Source organism: Ammospiza caudacuta, chromosome 9 (assembly GCF_027887145.1).
Source record: "Ammospiza caudacuta isolate bAmmCau1 chromosome 9, bAmmCau1.pri, whole genome shotgun sequence".
NCBI classification, from domain to species: Eukaryota; Metazoa; Chordata; class Aves; order Passeriformes; family Passerellidae; genus Ammospiza; species Ammospiza caudacuta.
Window position 1 is genome coordinate 38,837,468 of NC_080601.1, and position 14,813 is coordinate 38,852,280.

At 49.7% G+C, this 14,813-nt stretch overlaps 1 protein-coding gene across 3 annotated transcripts in view; it reads left to right on the forward strand.

Annotated features, from left to right (window-relative positions):
• The window catches only part of INPP5A (inositol polyphosphate-5-phosphatase A), a 183,299-nt gene that overhangs the window by 42,643 nt on the left and 125,843 nt on the right, over positions 1 to 14,813 (forward strand). For all 3 annotated transcript variants that reach the window (XM_058810189.1, XM_058810188.1, XM_058810190.1), the window contains exons 3-4: positions 9,183 to 9,283; positions 9,828 to 9,915. In XM_058810189.1, coding sequence (XP_058666172.1) covers positions 9,183 to 9,283; positions 9,828 to 9,915 — 189 coding nt within the window. The remainder of the gene's footprint in view (positions 1 to 9,182; positions 9,284 to 9,827; positions 9,916 to 14,813) is intronic.

Here is a 14,813-nt window from a genome sequence, read left to right on the forward strand (position 1 = left end):
TTTAAGTAATCATTATAAAAATTCAGCATATAAGCACAATTTGTTCTTACCAACAATTCTCTGCCTCAAAAATAGATTCAGGTTTTTTAAAATTGACTTTGGTTTGGCATGAAATGGTCTTTTAAGTCTATTGAATAAGATATATATTTGAGTACTTAAAAAAAAATCTGTTGGGAAGTCTAGTTTACCTTAAAATTGAAATATGACAGTTTTGTCCTGTCTGCTCTTTCTTAACAATTTTCTTGTTTGGTAATGTGGAAGTACTGACATTGAACCCATAGTATAAAATGTGCTGTTACTGCTGGTGCGAGAGGGTTTTTAAAGTACAGAAGCCCCTCTCACACACTGTGTTGATGCAGTAGAGACCTGACTTGCAGCCTGTGTGCAGAAATGCGGTGACAAGCAGCAGGGAATGAGCGCTGCTGGGGCACGGAGCTGTCACCCTGGGCAGCAGCAGCAGCTGAGAGCTGCTGTCCCTGCCGGCAGAACTGAGGCACGCTGGAGTCCCACGGTGGGTGGCACTGGGAGGGCCCCAAGGCACCTGAAAGGCACCTGGATGTCCTGTGCAGGGGCAGGGACACTTTTCACTGAAACAATCGGTTCCAAGCCCTGCCTGACCCGGCCATGGAAAAGTGCCACCTGGTACTGAAGGGCCATGGCATTCCTTTATCCAGTCCTACTTCTCTTACAGAAAAATAGTTAAACAACAGAATGGTGCTGTTCAAATTGTAAAGTGAAACTGTGTGCAGAAAATATGATTAGCAGAATTTCATATTTTCCTTTTGTAATTGAAAACATCCCACAAGTCTGTGCATTCTTGGGTTGCCAGTGCAGCCTGTGACCTTTATTACATCGATGTAAAATACTGCAATTCACTTTTACTGGCAAATGTAAGAGATTTGCAAAAATCCAAGGTGAAGTAACCACTCGTACATTCTTTAGTATCTGCCAGCTTCAGATTCATCTCTTTATTTTTCTTCTTCCGCCTTGGTTGATTGCTGCTGTATGTACATGGTGCTTGCACTACACCAGTGTCTCAGCTAGCTCTGATTCCAGCCCTCTGCAGCTTCAGGAAAAACTCTTCCTGTGCAGGAAATACAAATAAGCACAGAGAACTCTTTAGTTTTGGTTGGGTTTTTTTTTGATGGCTGCATACTTTTCATCACCACGTGACTGATTTACGTATCTTTATCAAGGAAACTCCTTGTGTGTTCATGTGTTTTCTGCAGTGGGATGAGCGCTGCGGAAACACTTGTGAACAGTTTGTGGCAAACAGGAAGAGGCGGGGAAGAGAAGGAGCTGCTGCTATCTCAGGGCAGGGACCGCTGACGCGTGACTGAGCGCGGTCTGTCTGTGGCCCAGTAAATATTGCGTGTACAGAACTCAAAGAGGAATACAATTACCCATTAGTGCTCCACGATGCCAGTCTGCTGCAGGGTCCAGACCAGGGACAGTGTTGCTGAGGCAGACCCGAGCCCATCCCTCAGCTGGGGGGTTCTGTTCTGTTCCCTCTCGTACCTCTGCCCTCTGTCCCTGCACTGTGGGAACTGTATTTTTAAAAAGAAAAAGAAAGGAACAATAGGCAGAGTTAGCAGTGCTGCCCATGGCTGCTGCTGGCCTTGTCCTGCTTCCCCTCTGGGTCTCAGCAGCAGGCTGGCTGCTCACACCACACTCTCCAGCGCTGTAGGAAGTGGAGCAAACCCTGACAAAAAGCTCCTTAGGGAAGAGACAAACGTGTACCTACCAAAAATCACTTAGCACCATTCTGGCTCTGGCTTCAGAGCGACCCAGCAAATGTGCAGCCTCAGGGGGATTATTGTGTTTAATTCCACACGCTCTGTGCGAAACCTCCGTGAACTGAGGTTTAGCAGCAGCACTGGAAAATGACTCTTCGTGCCTCTTTGTAAACTTGAAACCAGATAAACCGCAGACGGCAGTTTTTCCATTCTTCTGAGGAATTCAATTTGCATATGCAGTTGTGTCAGGGCGGTTTGCATAACTTCTGAGGATGAGGTCCTTGTGTAAGCAGTCAAAATGTTCTCCACAGAAAAGGAAGAACCATTACCTCTCTGAGTTTAAAATGTTTCTAGAAATTAAACCTGTAATGTCTTTGAACTGATGTCAAAGAGCATATTGCTTAAAGAGCATTTTGTGGACTTGTTTATAAATTCCAGAAAATTAAAGTGAGGGATTTTATTCACTGTCATGGGTGAATACAAGTCGCTTATGTGCTACCATTGGCTTATATGCCACATGCATTTTCTGGGATGGTCAGTAGGACAGTCAGTGGGACGGTTAGTGGGATAGGTCAAGTTTCCTCTGGTTTTTAAAGTTCAAAGCAGAAAATTGTATTTGCGGCTGAAGACAATCCTCTGGAATCAAAACAAAAGAAAAAAGGCTTGTGAGCAAGCATGTCACACTGTGGCCCTGATCATTGGGAATTGCATCAAAGGGTGGAAAAGCCGCCTTAGAGTGAGGCAGGATCCAGTGAAGTCCTGGTGCTGGGGATTGTGCCCCATCTTCTTACTGCAGATAGGTACTGGTAATTAGATCTGAAAGGGCTGAATTTGGACTAGTCCTCTTTCCAGTAAAAATTCCCTTATCCCAAAAACCTACACTGGAAACAAGGAGGGAAAGGGGGTGTTGGGAGAGAGTGGAAACAGCCTGAGAGCAGCGTTTTGGAGTGTTTAATGTGTGATAGGGAAGACTTCAGTTCTTACCAAGAAATGGCATGACTGATGGGTGAGATGGTAGTGCTTAACAAGCAGTGGGGTGATTTGGTGAGCTCACTGCTGTGCAAATGAGAATATGCACAGGGGAGTTTTGTCCCACTCGTGCAAAGTGCCCGTGCCCTGGTTGGCAGCCTCCATGTCAGTCAGTGCACAGGAAAAAGACAGGAACAAGCTCCTAGAGCGTGAATGAAGCTGCTGGCAAGCAAAGGTGTAGGAGCACAGAGGGAGAACTTTTAATGACTTAGTTTTTTACTTAGGACTCTTTCCTTATCACTCCCCCCTTCCCCATCCCTTGCCCTTTCTCCATCTGCGCTGGGCCTCGTGTTTGGGGCAGGAGGAGTTCGGGAGCTGGAGCTAGTGAAAATCTGCACTGACTTTAGTAACTGTCTTTTTGTGTCACATTTGTGGTACATGGTCATTTTAGATGCAAGCTTGGAGCCAGAGGGTTTTTTCCCTTAATGCCATTTTCCATGTTGCCTGATGTGTTTGAGAGTATTTTGAGTTTTTATTTGTAGTAATACAGAAGTTAAAAGTTTACCTAATAGCTAAAGGTCATCTTGGTATAGCTGCATGGGAACTTCGTGTGTTACCCTTCAGAGAGAAGGAAGAAAAACAAACAAAAAAGGCCCAAACCAACCAAACAAAAATATCACAAACCCCAAATCACAACAAAACCCCACCCAGCCACTCAAAGGTTGTTTAATTATTCTAGTGGCCCTAAATGCTGTTTTTTAAACTACGGGGGGGGGGGGGGGTGATTAAGAGTTTTTTTTAAGTAGAGAGGGTGGCAAAACTGTGTTGCAGCTCCTCCAAGCTGAGGTCCCGGCCCTTTTCCAGAGGGTGTTTCCCTCAGGTGGGGCTCTTGGGGCTGTTGGGCGTTGGTTTGAGTGCAGGGGCTGTACAAGGGTGCGGGATGCGGCCTGGGCTGCTGGCTGTGTGCAGCTGAGTGCTGCAGCCTCTGGGTGCCTGTCCGCAGCAGGAGCCTCTACTCGGCCTCAGAGAAATGGAACATACTTGAAGTGCTTTAGGACCACACGTGCTAAATTGTATTTCACAGCTCGTATTTTGCCGTCTTTTCTAAGCAATCCTATTTGCGCACCATCAGGGCTGGAGCTCCCCTTCTGCTTTGCTGGGGTTGAGGTCTGAGCCTGGTGCCCTTGTCCCTGTGCCCCTCTCGGAGGGGCCTGGCCAGCACCGTGGGGCTGTGTCTGTCCTGGCTGCTGCCCCAGTTCCACCTGGGTCCCCATCCCGTTCCCATCCCCTGCCCACACAGGCACACACCTGCAGCAGTCAGAACACGTCGGGCTTGTGCATTTCACCAGTTCTGTGTTCGTACTCAGCTGTGCTGGAGCATCTTGCCTACTTACCCACATCCCCCAAAGTATCTCCTGGTTGTGGCTTCCTTTACGCTATTTTTGCATATCCCGAATTGAAAATAATGCCCAACTTTGTAAATACACTATGCTGCCGTGGATGCAAATTCATTATTTATGTGGTCTCATGTATGATCTTTAACCTCTGGCAACTGGGAGTTTTCAGCTCTGAAGTATTCATTACTCATTATTATGTACTGTTTGTTCTTCCTAAGAGTAGAAAACTAGTAAAAGGTAATGAAGCAGAGCCAGTTTGCTTTTAGTTGGAGGGTGCTTATTATATGAGAGGACATAACTAATATTCAGGTATGTTCTAGTGGTTTAACCTGCAAGGAATGCCACAAGGACCTCACTGCTATTAAACTAATGCTGTTTCCCCATCAAAAATGATATAATTCTCTTTTTTTTTTTTTTTTTTAAATACCCACTACGATTTCAAGTTCTCAAGGATTTGTATACAAACAAAAAAAGCCTGTGTCCTGCATCTTCAGAGCCTGGAAGTGTTTTCTGTTGCTGCTTCAGCACAACAGAGTTGTTCTCCAGTGTTGTCTCACTGCAGGACTCCCCATTCAGGGCTCCCTGTGACTGATGGCTCCTAAATCTTATTTCAAATAGTTTATTATGTTTTCATCTTACCAGTTTATATTTTCATGGGCTATGTAAGAAGAGCTCTTATGGAAGCAAACTCTCAACAGTTAAAATGAGTGACCCGATGCTCAGCAGGTTCCTGCTGCATGTGCTCCCTGAAACAGTGACAGGGGGTGTGTTGGCTTTACAGGATTAAATAGTTACACTGCTTTCTGATCATGGTGTCTTCATAGGGCTCTCCAAGTAGATAAGATCAGGACTTGGAATCCAGAACTGACTGGGAGCAATAAAGCACATGGAGCATTGGGATGGTCTGATGTTAGGGTCCACAGATGAGCTCTATTCCAGAGCTCTGCTTCACGGGCTGTGCTTGGTGACTATTGCTCTCCAGACAGCCAACAAAATGAACCAGCCAGGTAAACTTAGTGTTGGCTGTCATTTGCTGCTGCTGGCTCTGATGGCAGCCTGCTGCCAGTGGTCCCTTGGGCAGCGCCTTGGGGAGAGGGGAACATCTGTACAGGGACATCTTCTCAGCAACTGTGTCTTAGTTGTTTGTAAATCTGTGGTAGGAAATATATATCAGAGGAAAAGCACGTCCCAGTTCAGTATAATTTCTTGCATTTTAGATATGGTTTTAGACATCTGGTTTGTCACCTGCTTCTTTTTTTTTTTTTTTCCCCAATTAAACTTGATATTGGATCCTGCTCTGGCTCATTCTCCATCCCTACCGACGGTGGCATGCTTTAAAGCAAATTGCTGATATCCCTGTTGGCAGAAACCAGCATTAATAATCTAATGGAAGTGCTCAATGACCATCAACCACCTGAGTGGGAGTATTTACTTTTTCCCTTTATCCAGTAATGCTGCAGCAGCAGCAGCTCACCTCAGAATGCTTTTCCGGGCAGGTCAGTGCCAAGGTGTTTGAATGGCCAGGAAGCTGCGGCACAGAGGAGGTGGCTGTTGGAAGTGACTCAGACGTTCCCTTCTCTCTGCAGGGGTGACCTGGTGAGGGCTGGCAGTGCTGTCTGCAGCTCACTGTGTGACCTGGATGTGGCAGCACACCGGGTTCTCCTGGGCTGTGGCGTGCCCGAGCCGCTGCCAGGCTGCCCTCGCTGGCCCTGCCTGGAGTCCCACTGCCCTCTGAAGCTGGAGCCGCTGGCAGGGGCTGTGCTGGGCACTGACGGAGGGAGAGCAGCGTGCCACGAGTGTCCCTGGGCAGGGAGGGACGTGCTGCCAGCGCTGCTGAACCCTGCTGGCGCTGTCCCTGCTGCGCCCTGAGGAGCGGGGCAGGCTCTGGCACTGGCACCTGTGGGTGCCCTGAGGAGCCCGGGGCAGGCTCTGGCACTGGCACCTGTGGGTGCCCTGAGGAGCTGGGCAGGCTCTGGCACTGGCACCTGTGGGTGCCCGTGGGCCTTCCCTGCTGCTGTCCCCGAGCTGGGCATCTCTGCTGCTGTCACACGAAGGTGCTGCTTCAAAGCAGGCACCTGTGACTGCCTCTGGCTCAATGGAACCCCTGCTGTTCAGATTTTGATGATCTTTAATTCATTGTCTTTGAGCTGAATTGTCTAATGAGGTTATTTGTGCAGTCAGGAATGAAGGATTTTGCCATTTTGCATTCTGTCATCACATCAAATGGCAGTTTCTCTCCACTGTTGTTTAAAGACACATCCACAATTTTGTTGTGTTCCTTTTCTGGAACTGTTCACAGCCAGGTTGGGCAGGGTGTGGAGCAGCCTGCTCCAGTGGAAGGTTTCCCTGCCAGGGGGGTGAAATGAGATAAGCTTTAAGGTCCCTTTCAACTCAAACCATTCTGTGGTTCCATGATTCCTAAAGAGCACCCTGTGAGCAGGGCACCCCGCGGGCAGGGCACCCTGTGAGCAGGGCACCCTGTGAGCAGAGCACCCTGTGAGCAGGGCACCCTGTGAGCAGGGCACCCCGCGGGCAGGGCACCCCGTGAGCAGGGCACCCCGTGAGCAGGGCACCCCGTGGGCAGGGCACCCCGCGGGCAGAGCACCCTGTGAGCAGAGCACCCTGTGAGCAGGGCACCCTGTGAGCAGAGCACCCTGTGAGCAGGGCACCCTGTGAGCAGAGCACCCTGTGAGCAGGGCACCCCGCGGGCAGGGCACCCAGTGGGCAGGGCACCCCGCGGGCAGAGCACCCTGTGAGCAGGGCACCCCGTGGGCAGGGCACCCCGTGAGCAGGGCACCCCGTGGGCAGGGCACCCCGCGGGCAGAGCACCCTGTGAGCAGAGCACCCTGTGAGCAGGGCACCCCGCGGGCAGGGCACCCTGTGAGCAGGGCACCCCGTGAGCAGGGCACCCAGTGGGCAGGGCACCCCGTGGGCAGGGCACCCCGTGAGCAGGGCACCCAGTGGGCAGGGCACCCCGTGGGCAGGGCACCCCGTGAGCAGGGCACCCCGTGGGCAGGGCACCCCGTGAGCAGAGCACCCTGTGAGCAGGGCACCCCGCGGGCAGGGCACCCTGTGAGCAGGGCACCCCGCGGGCAGAGCACCCTGTGAGCAGGGCACCCTGTGAGCAGAGCACCCTGTGAGCAGGGCACCCCGCGGGCAGGGCACCCCGCGGGCAGGGCACCCTGTGAGCAGGGCACCCCGCGGGCAGGGCACCCCGTGAGCAGGGCACCCCGCGGGCAGGGCACCCCGTGAGCAGGGCACCCCGTGAGCAGGGCACCCCGTGAGCAGGGCACCCCGCGGGCAGAGCACCCTGTGAGCAGGGCACCCCGCGGGCAGGGCACCCCGCGGGCAGGGCACCCCGTGGGCAGGGCACCCCGTGAGCAGGGCACCCTGTGAGCAGAGCACCCTGTGAGCAGGGCACCCCGCGGGCAGGGCACCCAGTGGGCAGGGCACCCCGCGGGCAGGGCACCCCGCGGGCAGGGCACCCTGTGAGCAGGGCACCCCGTGAGCAGGGCACCCCGCGGGCAGAGCACCCTGTGAGCAGGGCACCCCGCGGGCAGGGCACCCCGTGAGCAGGGCACCCCGTGAGCAGGGCACCCTGTGAGCAGGGCACCCCGTGAGCAGGGCACCCCGCGGGCAGAGCACCCTGTGAGCAGGGCACCCCGTGGGCAGGGCACCCCGCGGGCAGGGCACCCCGCGGGCAGGGCACCCCGTGGGCAGGGCACCCCGTGAGCAGGGCACCCCGTGGGCAGGGCACCCCGCGGGCAGAGCACCCTGTGAGCAGGGCACCCCGTGGGCAGGGCACCCTGTGAGCAGGGCACCCCGTGGGCAGGGCACCCCGCGGGCAGAGCACCCTGTGAGCAGAGCACCCTGTGAGCAGGGCACCCCGTGAGCAGGGCACCCCGCGGGCAGAGCACCCTGTGAGCAGGGCACCCCGTGGGCAGGGCACCCCGCGGGCAGGGCACCCCGCGGGCAGGGCACCCCGTGAGCAGGGCACCCCGTGGGCAGGGCACCCCGAGCCCTGCCCCGGAGCTGGTTTGTGCTGCTGGTGGTGCTGCAGGGGCTGCCAGCAGCCCCCACCCTTCCTGCCGAGGCTGCATGGGCAGCGTGGCCTCTGTGGCCGGGGCAGCCCCGTGCCACCCGTGAGAAACGAGTGAATCCCATTTGGGGTTTAACACTTCGCTCCCTGTATGCTTGCACGGGCACCTTGTTGATTGCTTTGGACTGTTCCCTTTTAAAATGGAAGTCGTTCTGGAGCTTTTGTCCATTAATTCACAATAAGACATGGAATGCAAGGTATAGAGACTCAGTATTAACAGAGATATTTTGGATGGGTTGTTTTCAGTTCTGAATAGAGGCAATGCAGAGAAAATTCCTCAGGACAGAGTAACACTGAATGCGTGTTCAAAACAGCAGCAAATTTATAAACTGTGTTTGATTTGAGGTATGAGGAAAGACAGACATTCTAGGGTTTTGGTATGGTAATTGCATCCTAGTGCTGACTATGTAGTATCTAAGATACTTGCAGTGTTCAAGACTAACACCTGGAATAGCATGATGGCTTTCCATGTCTCCAGTGTTAACAGGTGTGTATGTGCATCTGTTATTTAAATACTTTTGTAAATAAATAAAAATATCAAACATAACTGTGTAAGTGCTGCTAAGCAGCACTGAGTTTTGTAAAAGTTGAAAAAAAATCCACTCTAGCAAATGAATTGTTTGAACTCTTGTACCTCCCAGACGAGGAAAGGTTTGGCTCGTCTCAATCACGTCAAGTCATCTTTGAGGGGAGTTGGAAAAACATATTTACATTTTAAATATAAATACTAAAATATATTCTAAATATATATACAGCCCAGGAACTAAATCATAGTTTTAAAAAGGAAATATTAGTTAAGAATATTTGAGATCATAATTGCGTATTATGCATCTTTAATGTGGATAGCAGATGTTGCTCTCCTTGCAGATTGCTGTGCCAATGACCTCTCAGGTGGTAGCTGCCAGTCCTCCCTGAGCACCCAGGTCCGTGTCGTTCTTGCTGTGTGCTGAGCGTCAAAACTCGCTTTTCTCTCTGTTCCAGGTTGTCCATGCACACAAACCCCATTTCATGGCTTTACACTGTCAAGAATTCGGAGGGAAAAACTATGAAGCTTCAATGTCTCACGTGGACAAGTTCGTGAAGTAAGTGGCGGGGGCTATATCCTGGCCCCTCGAGCCGGCGACAAGGGCAGGAGCGGTCAGTCAGCGGTGGAACGTGCCGGGATTATTTATCCCGGTTTAATTTACCCCGGTTTAATTTATCCCGGTTTAATTGATCGGGCTGGGAGGGAGCGCGGGCAGCGCCCCGAGCCGCGGCCGCGCGCGCCCTCTGCTGGCGGCGGCGGGAGCTGCGCGCTCGGGGCCGCGCTCGGGGCCGCGCCCGGGCAGCACAAATCCCCCAAATTCCCGAGTGTTGTCGGTGCCGCAGACCCGCGCCCTTGCCAGTCGTGTCCAAATGGCACTGGGAAGCTCACGATCCACGCTGAAGGTGCAGCTGCTGAGGCAGATCTGGAGCGTGCGGGCAGCTGTTGGGGACAGCTGTGTCCCTGAAATTCCCCCCAGAGGACAAGGGAGGCCCTGGATTCCTTTGGGTGGTGCTGGGGATGTCACAGCACAGAGCAGTGCTGAGGCAAGGCAGTACATTTGTAACTGCCTTTACATGTTCAGTCTTTTCTTTCTCTTTCAGAGAACTGTTATCAAGTGATGCAATGAAAGACTACAATAGAGCTCGAGTTTACCTGGATGAGAACTATAAATCACAGGAACATTTCACGGTAAATTTCTTTATTTCTTGAGTGTAGTTTAACCAAAGGTGAATGTCTTCTGTTTGGGATTTTTGACCCATGTGGGCCTGTGAGCTGTTTTCATCCTGATGATGATTATGTTTTTACTACTACTGTGTTTTACTACTAAGAGTGTTTATTCTGTGGCATGTGTACCTGCTGATTTCACAGAGGTACATCCATGTGAAAGGAGCAGAATATCAGTGTGCAGTGTCTCTTGTTCAAAAGGGTTGTCTGAGGTCTTTTTTCCTCCAACACTAACTTTGGTGGCTCAGAATCACCTTCCATTTCAGAGCCTGGCAGTGTGAGGTGGCGCCAGCACTGAGTGTGATGAGCTGGTGACGAGCTTGGCAAGGGTTCAGGGCTTGTGTAGGGATCTGCAGAGCTGGCTCACAGCCTCCCCGGCCTGAGGCATGGTGGCAGCAGCCAGAGCACAAGTTGGCATTAGCACACGAGTGGTGTTCAGGTCCGTGTGAAGTGAGGTGTGCGGGGCTGCCTTTCCTGCAGAGCAGAAAGGCTTTGTGCTTGTTGCCGGTGCTGTGCATTGTGCCAGCACGTCTGCCGTGTGTCCAGGTGATCACTGCTGGGTTGTACAGGAAAAAACACCCCCTTGGACGTGTCCCTTCTTGCCAGGGCAGAAGCTTCCTTGTGCCCCAGGATGCTGCTGAGAGGCAGGGGGGCTCAGAGGAGCCCAGCTGCACACCTGGTGCTGCCCAGCAGCCAAAGACAGCACCTGGGACCATCCAGACAATAAAGAAACCGCTGCCCAGCACACACACAAACCCCAGCTTGGAGGCATATAAGCTCAGGGAATAAGAACCTGGAAAGGTTTTTCTTTCTTCGTTTTTTTAATAACTCTGGCTAGAAGCCCAGCTAAGAGGAAACCAGAGGAGAGGATTCAGCAGGATTTTTTCTCTTGCTCATTGGAGAAGATAAAAACAAGACTATCAGCTTTACTGAGACTTAGAGGGACAAACCATTAGTGGGTCACTAATGTTGAAACCGTACTCTGCAGATATTCAGAAGGTGCTGGTAGGTAAAAGCAGTGGGACAGAGCTGCATGTTTTGGAGTCACTCACAGGTGTGAACTGCATCTAGGTGATCCCACACACTGGTGGGGACCCTGTGGGGCTCCTGCAGCACAGATCTCCTGATGTGGGCAGGGCAGCTGCAAGGGGCTCTGCATTTACCTGATCTGCCTTCAGCCAGGTGAGCTCCAGAGCTCCCTTCCAGCCAAGACTTTTCTGTGATACAGGAAAAAGGGATAATTATCTGTGATCTTAATTTGGAAAACATCATAGAAGACTAATGCAATCCATAACAAAATACAACTTTTTTGTGTTTAAGAGTAGTCACATACCTCATAGTATTGAAATTACTTTATGTAGCGTGAGGTACATGGATTGGATTTGATGGCATTCCTATGGTGGATAAAAAGGCTCTTAGAGAGGTTGAAAGCAATCCCAGTCAGAGCATGTGCTGTTTGTGTCTCTGTGAAGAATCTTGTATTTTGCAATGCCCCCAGTTCAAGAACTAATGTGGTTTCTTGTTTCACATACCAGCATTATTTTCTAGGCACTGTGTTTCTTGCAGTATTCCCCAACAACCTTTGTATTTCTCCTTTTCTTTTCATAAATATTACTTTGCATTTTTTTTCCTAATCCTTCATTTACTAAAGCTGGGCCTTCTGGGGGGGGGGGAAAGGTTCTGTCAACATATTGATTCAATAAATGGGAAAAGAAGAAAAAGACAGCTAGTACCAATGTTGTTTTCCATGGAAATTGTGTAACCAAAAACATGTTCTTACTATTTGGTTAAATTACCCTCTACTGAAGTGGTGACTGTAAAGATAGAAAATGGGTTTACTGAAGTGTTTGATGTGTACTCCACATGAGAGGCTGTTTGTAACTTTAAGAACCTTTTAGAGCTGAATCTGCTTAGTGTGCAAAAGGCAGAACCCAAAGGAAGAGCAATTATTCAACGATGTTTTGTGTTACTATCACTGGGAGGAAATGCTGCGTGCTGGAGGAGTGTTTTATACCTTCATTGTTAGACTGTAGTAGTAGTGGCTTGGAAGCAAAACCCAAAAACCTAGAAAGGAGAGAGGGTGCACTTTCACGTTGAGCTCCTTAACCTTCTGACTTGTTAGAGTCTGTTTTTTGGCACTGAATGCTCCCAGTGTGCATTCACAGATCCTGGCACTGGTGTCAGGAATCAAAGATTCACAGAAATGGCTTTTCACGCTTGATTTGAAGAGGCAGACCTCCAGCTCCTCTGCTCGGTGTGTGTGTATGTGTGACTGTGCGAGCAGGGGGTTCACATGTGGTCTGTCCATTTAGGGTAAAGTTTTGCTCTTATCTCCAGTGTGGTTTGCCTTGTACGATGTCACGGGTCTCCGTGTTTCTTGTTAGTTCTATTTGATTGCAAAGTTCTGTAACTTCTGTGGGCTTTTTTCCATCCCTTCTAAGGCACAGACTTGGCAGCAGATGGTGGCTTTGGCGTTATATTATTACCTCTCTGAAATAGAAATGTTTATCATATATTGCTGTATAATGCTATTTGCTTTAGAAAGGGAGAAGCCCAAGCAGTTACAGTTTGGCTAACCTTTATTCCTGCTGCTCTCACATCCCCTTTTTTGGCATCACTTCCTCTGTAAGGCTTTCCTTGGCTTGGCTCCTGCAGAACTAAACCAGATTTTGCTGGCCACAGTTACTCAGCTTGGCTGTGATGGGACTGGCAGCAAGATCCGAGACAACACTGTCAGCAGCCTCTGTCTCCAGCTCACAGCAGCACAGGTGCAAATTCCACATGAGAAATGAGAAACCAGTGTGATAATGAGGTGTCTCTAGTGGAACCACTTGGTTTTAAAAACTAATAATCCACATTGTATGAAGGATCGAAATGGATCGCTTTGCATCATCCCAGACATAAATCTTAATACCAGAATTTGTCATTTATGGTCACATATATCAAATCTGGTGTACGAGCAGCTGGTTTTTAGGTCTGGGGAGTGGGGTAGGTGCTGTGATGAGGGAGAGAGCTGTGGTTCAGTGGATTGTGTTTGTTCTGCTAGGAAGGATGGTGGGATGAGACTGTGTGGGGTTTTCTCGCACTCAGAGCTTATTAAACACATGCACAGAATAAGGCCAGAGCAGCGAGTGCAGGGCTGGGAAGGTGCTGGGCAGCAGGTCCTGTCCCAGGGAAGGGGTCAGCCCGCAGGCTCAGGCTGGCAGTGCAGCGTGGGGCGGTGACTCCCGGCCCAAGGCGTTCATGGGGGCAGCAGGGCTCTCACAGGTGCACGGGGACGAAGCGGGTCCTGTCACACCTGGGAGAGGCACAGCTCTCTCAGATCTAACCATGATGAAGTGACCCGAAGATGAATCTGTTGGCAGGGAGCTGCTGCATTAGAGCTGATGCCTGTCAGCGCTGGGAAGGGGCAGTGCTGGAGCTCAGAGCTCCCAGCAGTTATGGATGAGGATGGTGGGTGACAGCTCTGCAGGGCTGACAGTGGCTTCCCAGAAATTTCAGGCTAACTAAACTGGCAGCTGTGCGGCTGTTTCAGTTCTGACTGGAAATACCAATAGCAGTCAAGGGTGGATAAACTGGCTCATGTGCTAAATTTCAGAACTCAAATAACTTGGCAAATCTTTGTGAAACAGAGCCTCCTGTAAATCCCTGCTTGAAAGCATGGTGCTTTCTTTTGTTGTATAAAATGTTATAAAGGGGATAGATCTTGATTGCTGTTGAAGAATTTACAATTAGAAAAGACAGATATAAGAAGACTGAAATAGGTAAAAATCTGGGAAGCTGAAAAATTCAGTACATTGCGTTTTTTATTTGTGACTATACTGAATGGACTTCACTTGTAGCAAAACAAGTCTTTGCAGTTCCATTGATTTTACCAAACATCCCATTATTTACATTCTCTGTTAATTTTATTGTACTTCGTGTATTTCATGTACGGGGTAAATTATAAATCTTGTCATTTTTCTATGTGAAGAATTGCTTAAAAATAGTTGGGTGCATTGAACTTTTGCATGTCAATACTTCTTGAATAACCCAAGTTAATGGTAAATAAGGTGGTTTTTTCTGGAATAAGAAAATGTACTGAAGGTAAATATCAGTCAGAAATACATTGATGTTTTCATCAAATCCATAACTACTTTTATATGAAAACACATCAGTATAATCAGTGACATTTTTATTGTAATGAGATCAAGTCTAGTTTTGTTTTGTGCCGTGTATTTATTGATTTCTGGAGTACTCAGTTAATGTCTTGCATTGCTTAGCAAATCCTTGGTTTCCTTTTCATTGTTCAGAGAAGGCAGAGGAAACTCCTGTGTATCTTAAAGCCTTCTTGCTGCATTGAACATGCGGTTTCTGTAGGCTGGGCGAGAATCTTTGCTGGAGTACATCAGGCAAACCAGATCTCCAAGGGTGAGGTGACCACCAGCTCCTGCCTGGAGTGTTCAAGGAGCATTTTGAGAGCTGTGTGGTTGGCACAGCCCTTAGCTGATGGGCAGAAGCATCTGCACAGTGGGGTAATTGGTCTACTTCCCAGTATAGGTTTATTTTAAAAAAATAAATAGAGTCTTCCATTGTCTGTGTGCCTGCCCAGGCCCACAGGTGACCTTGCAATGAACAAATAGAACAAATAGCCACTGGGCTCTACATGTGATGTGCTGAAGTGCCAGCCTCCTCCTGGTAACAGCGCAGTGCACTGCAATTAGTTCATTGTATAGCAAGGTTTCATTCAAATTAAAAAAACAGAACAAAACCCATCCTTTCAAAACCGGTGTTTCTGACATTAGAGTGATGTGTTTAAACAACACTGGAGCCTCAAGCTGCAAGCAGAATTTTATTAATACCAATGGATTGAAGGGAGAGAA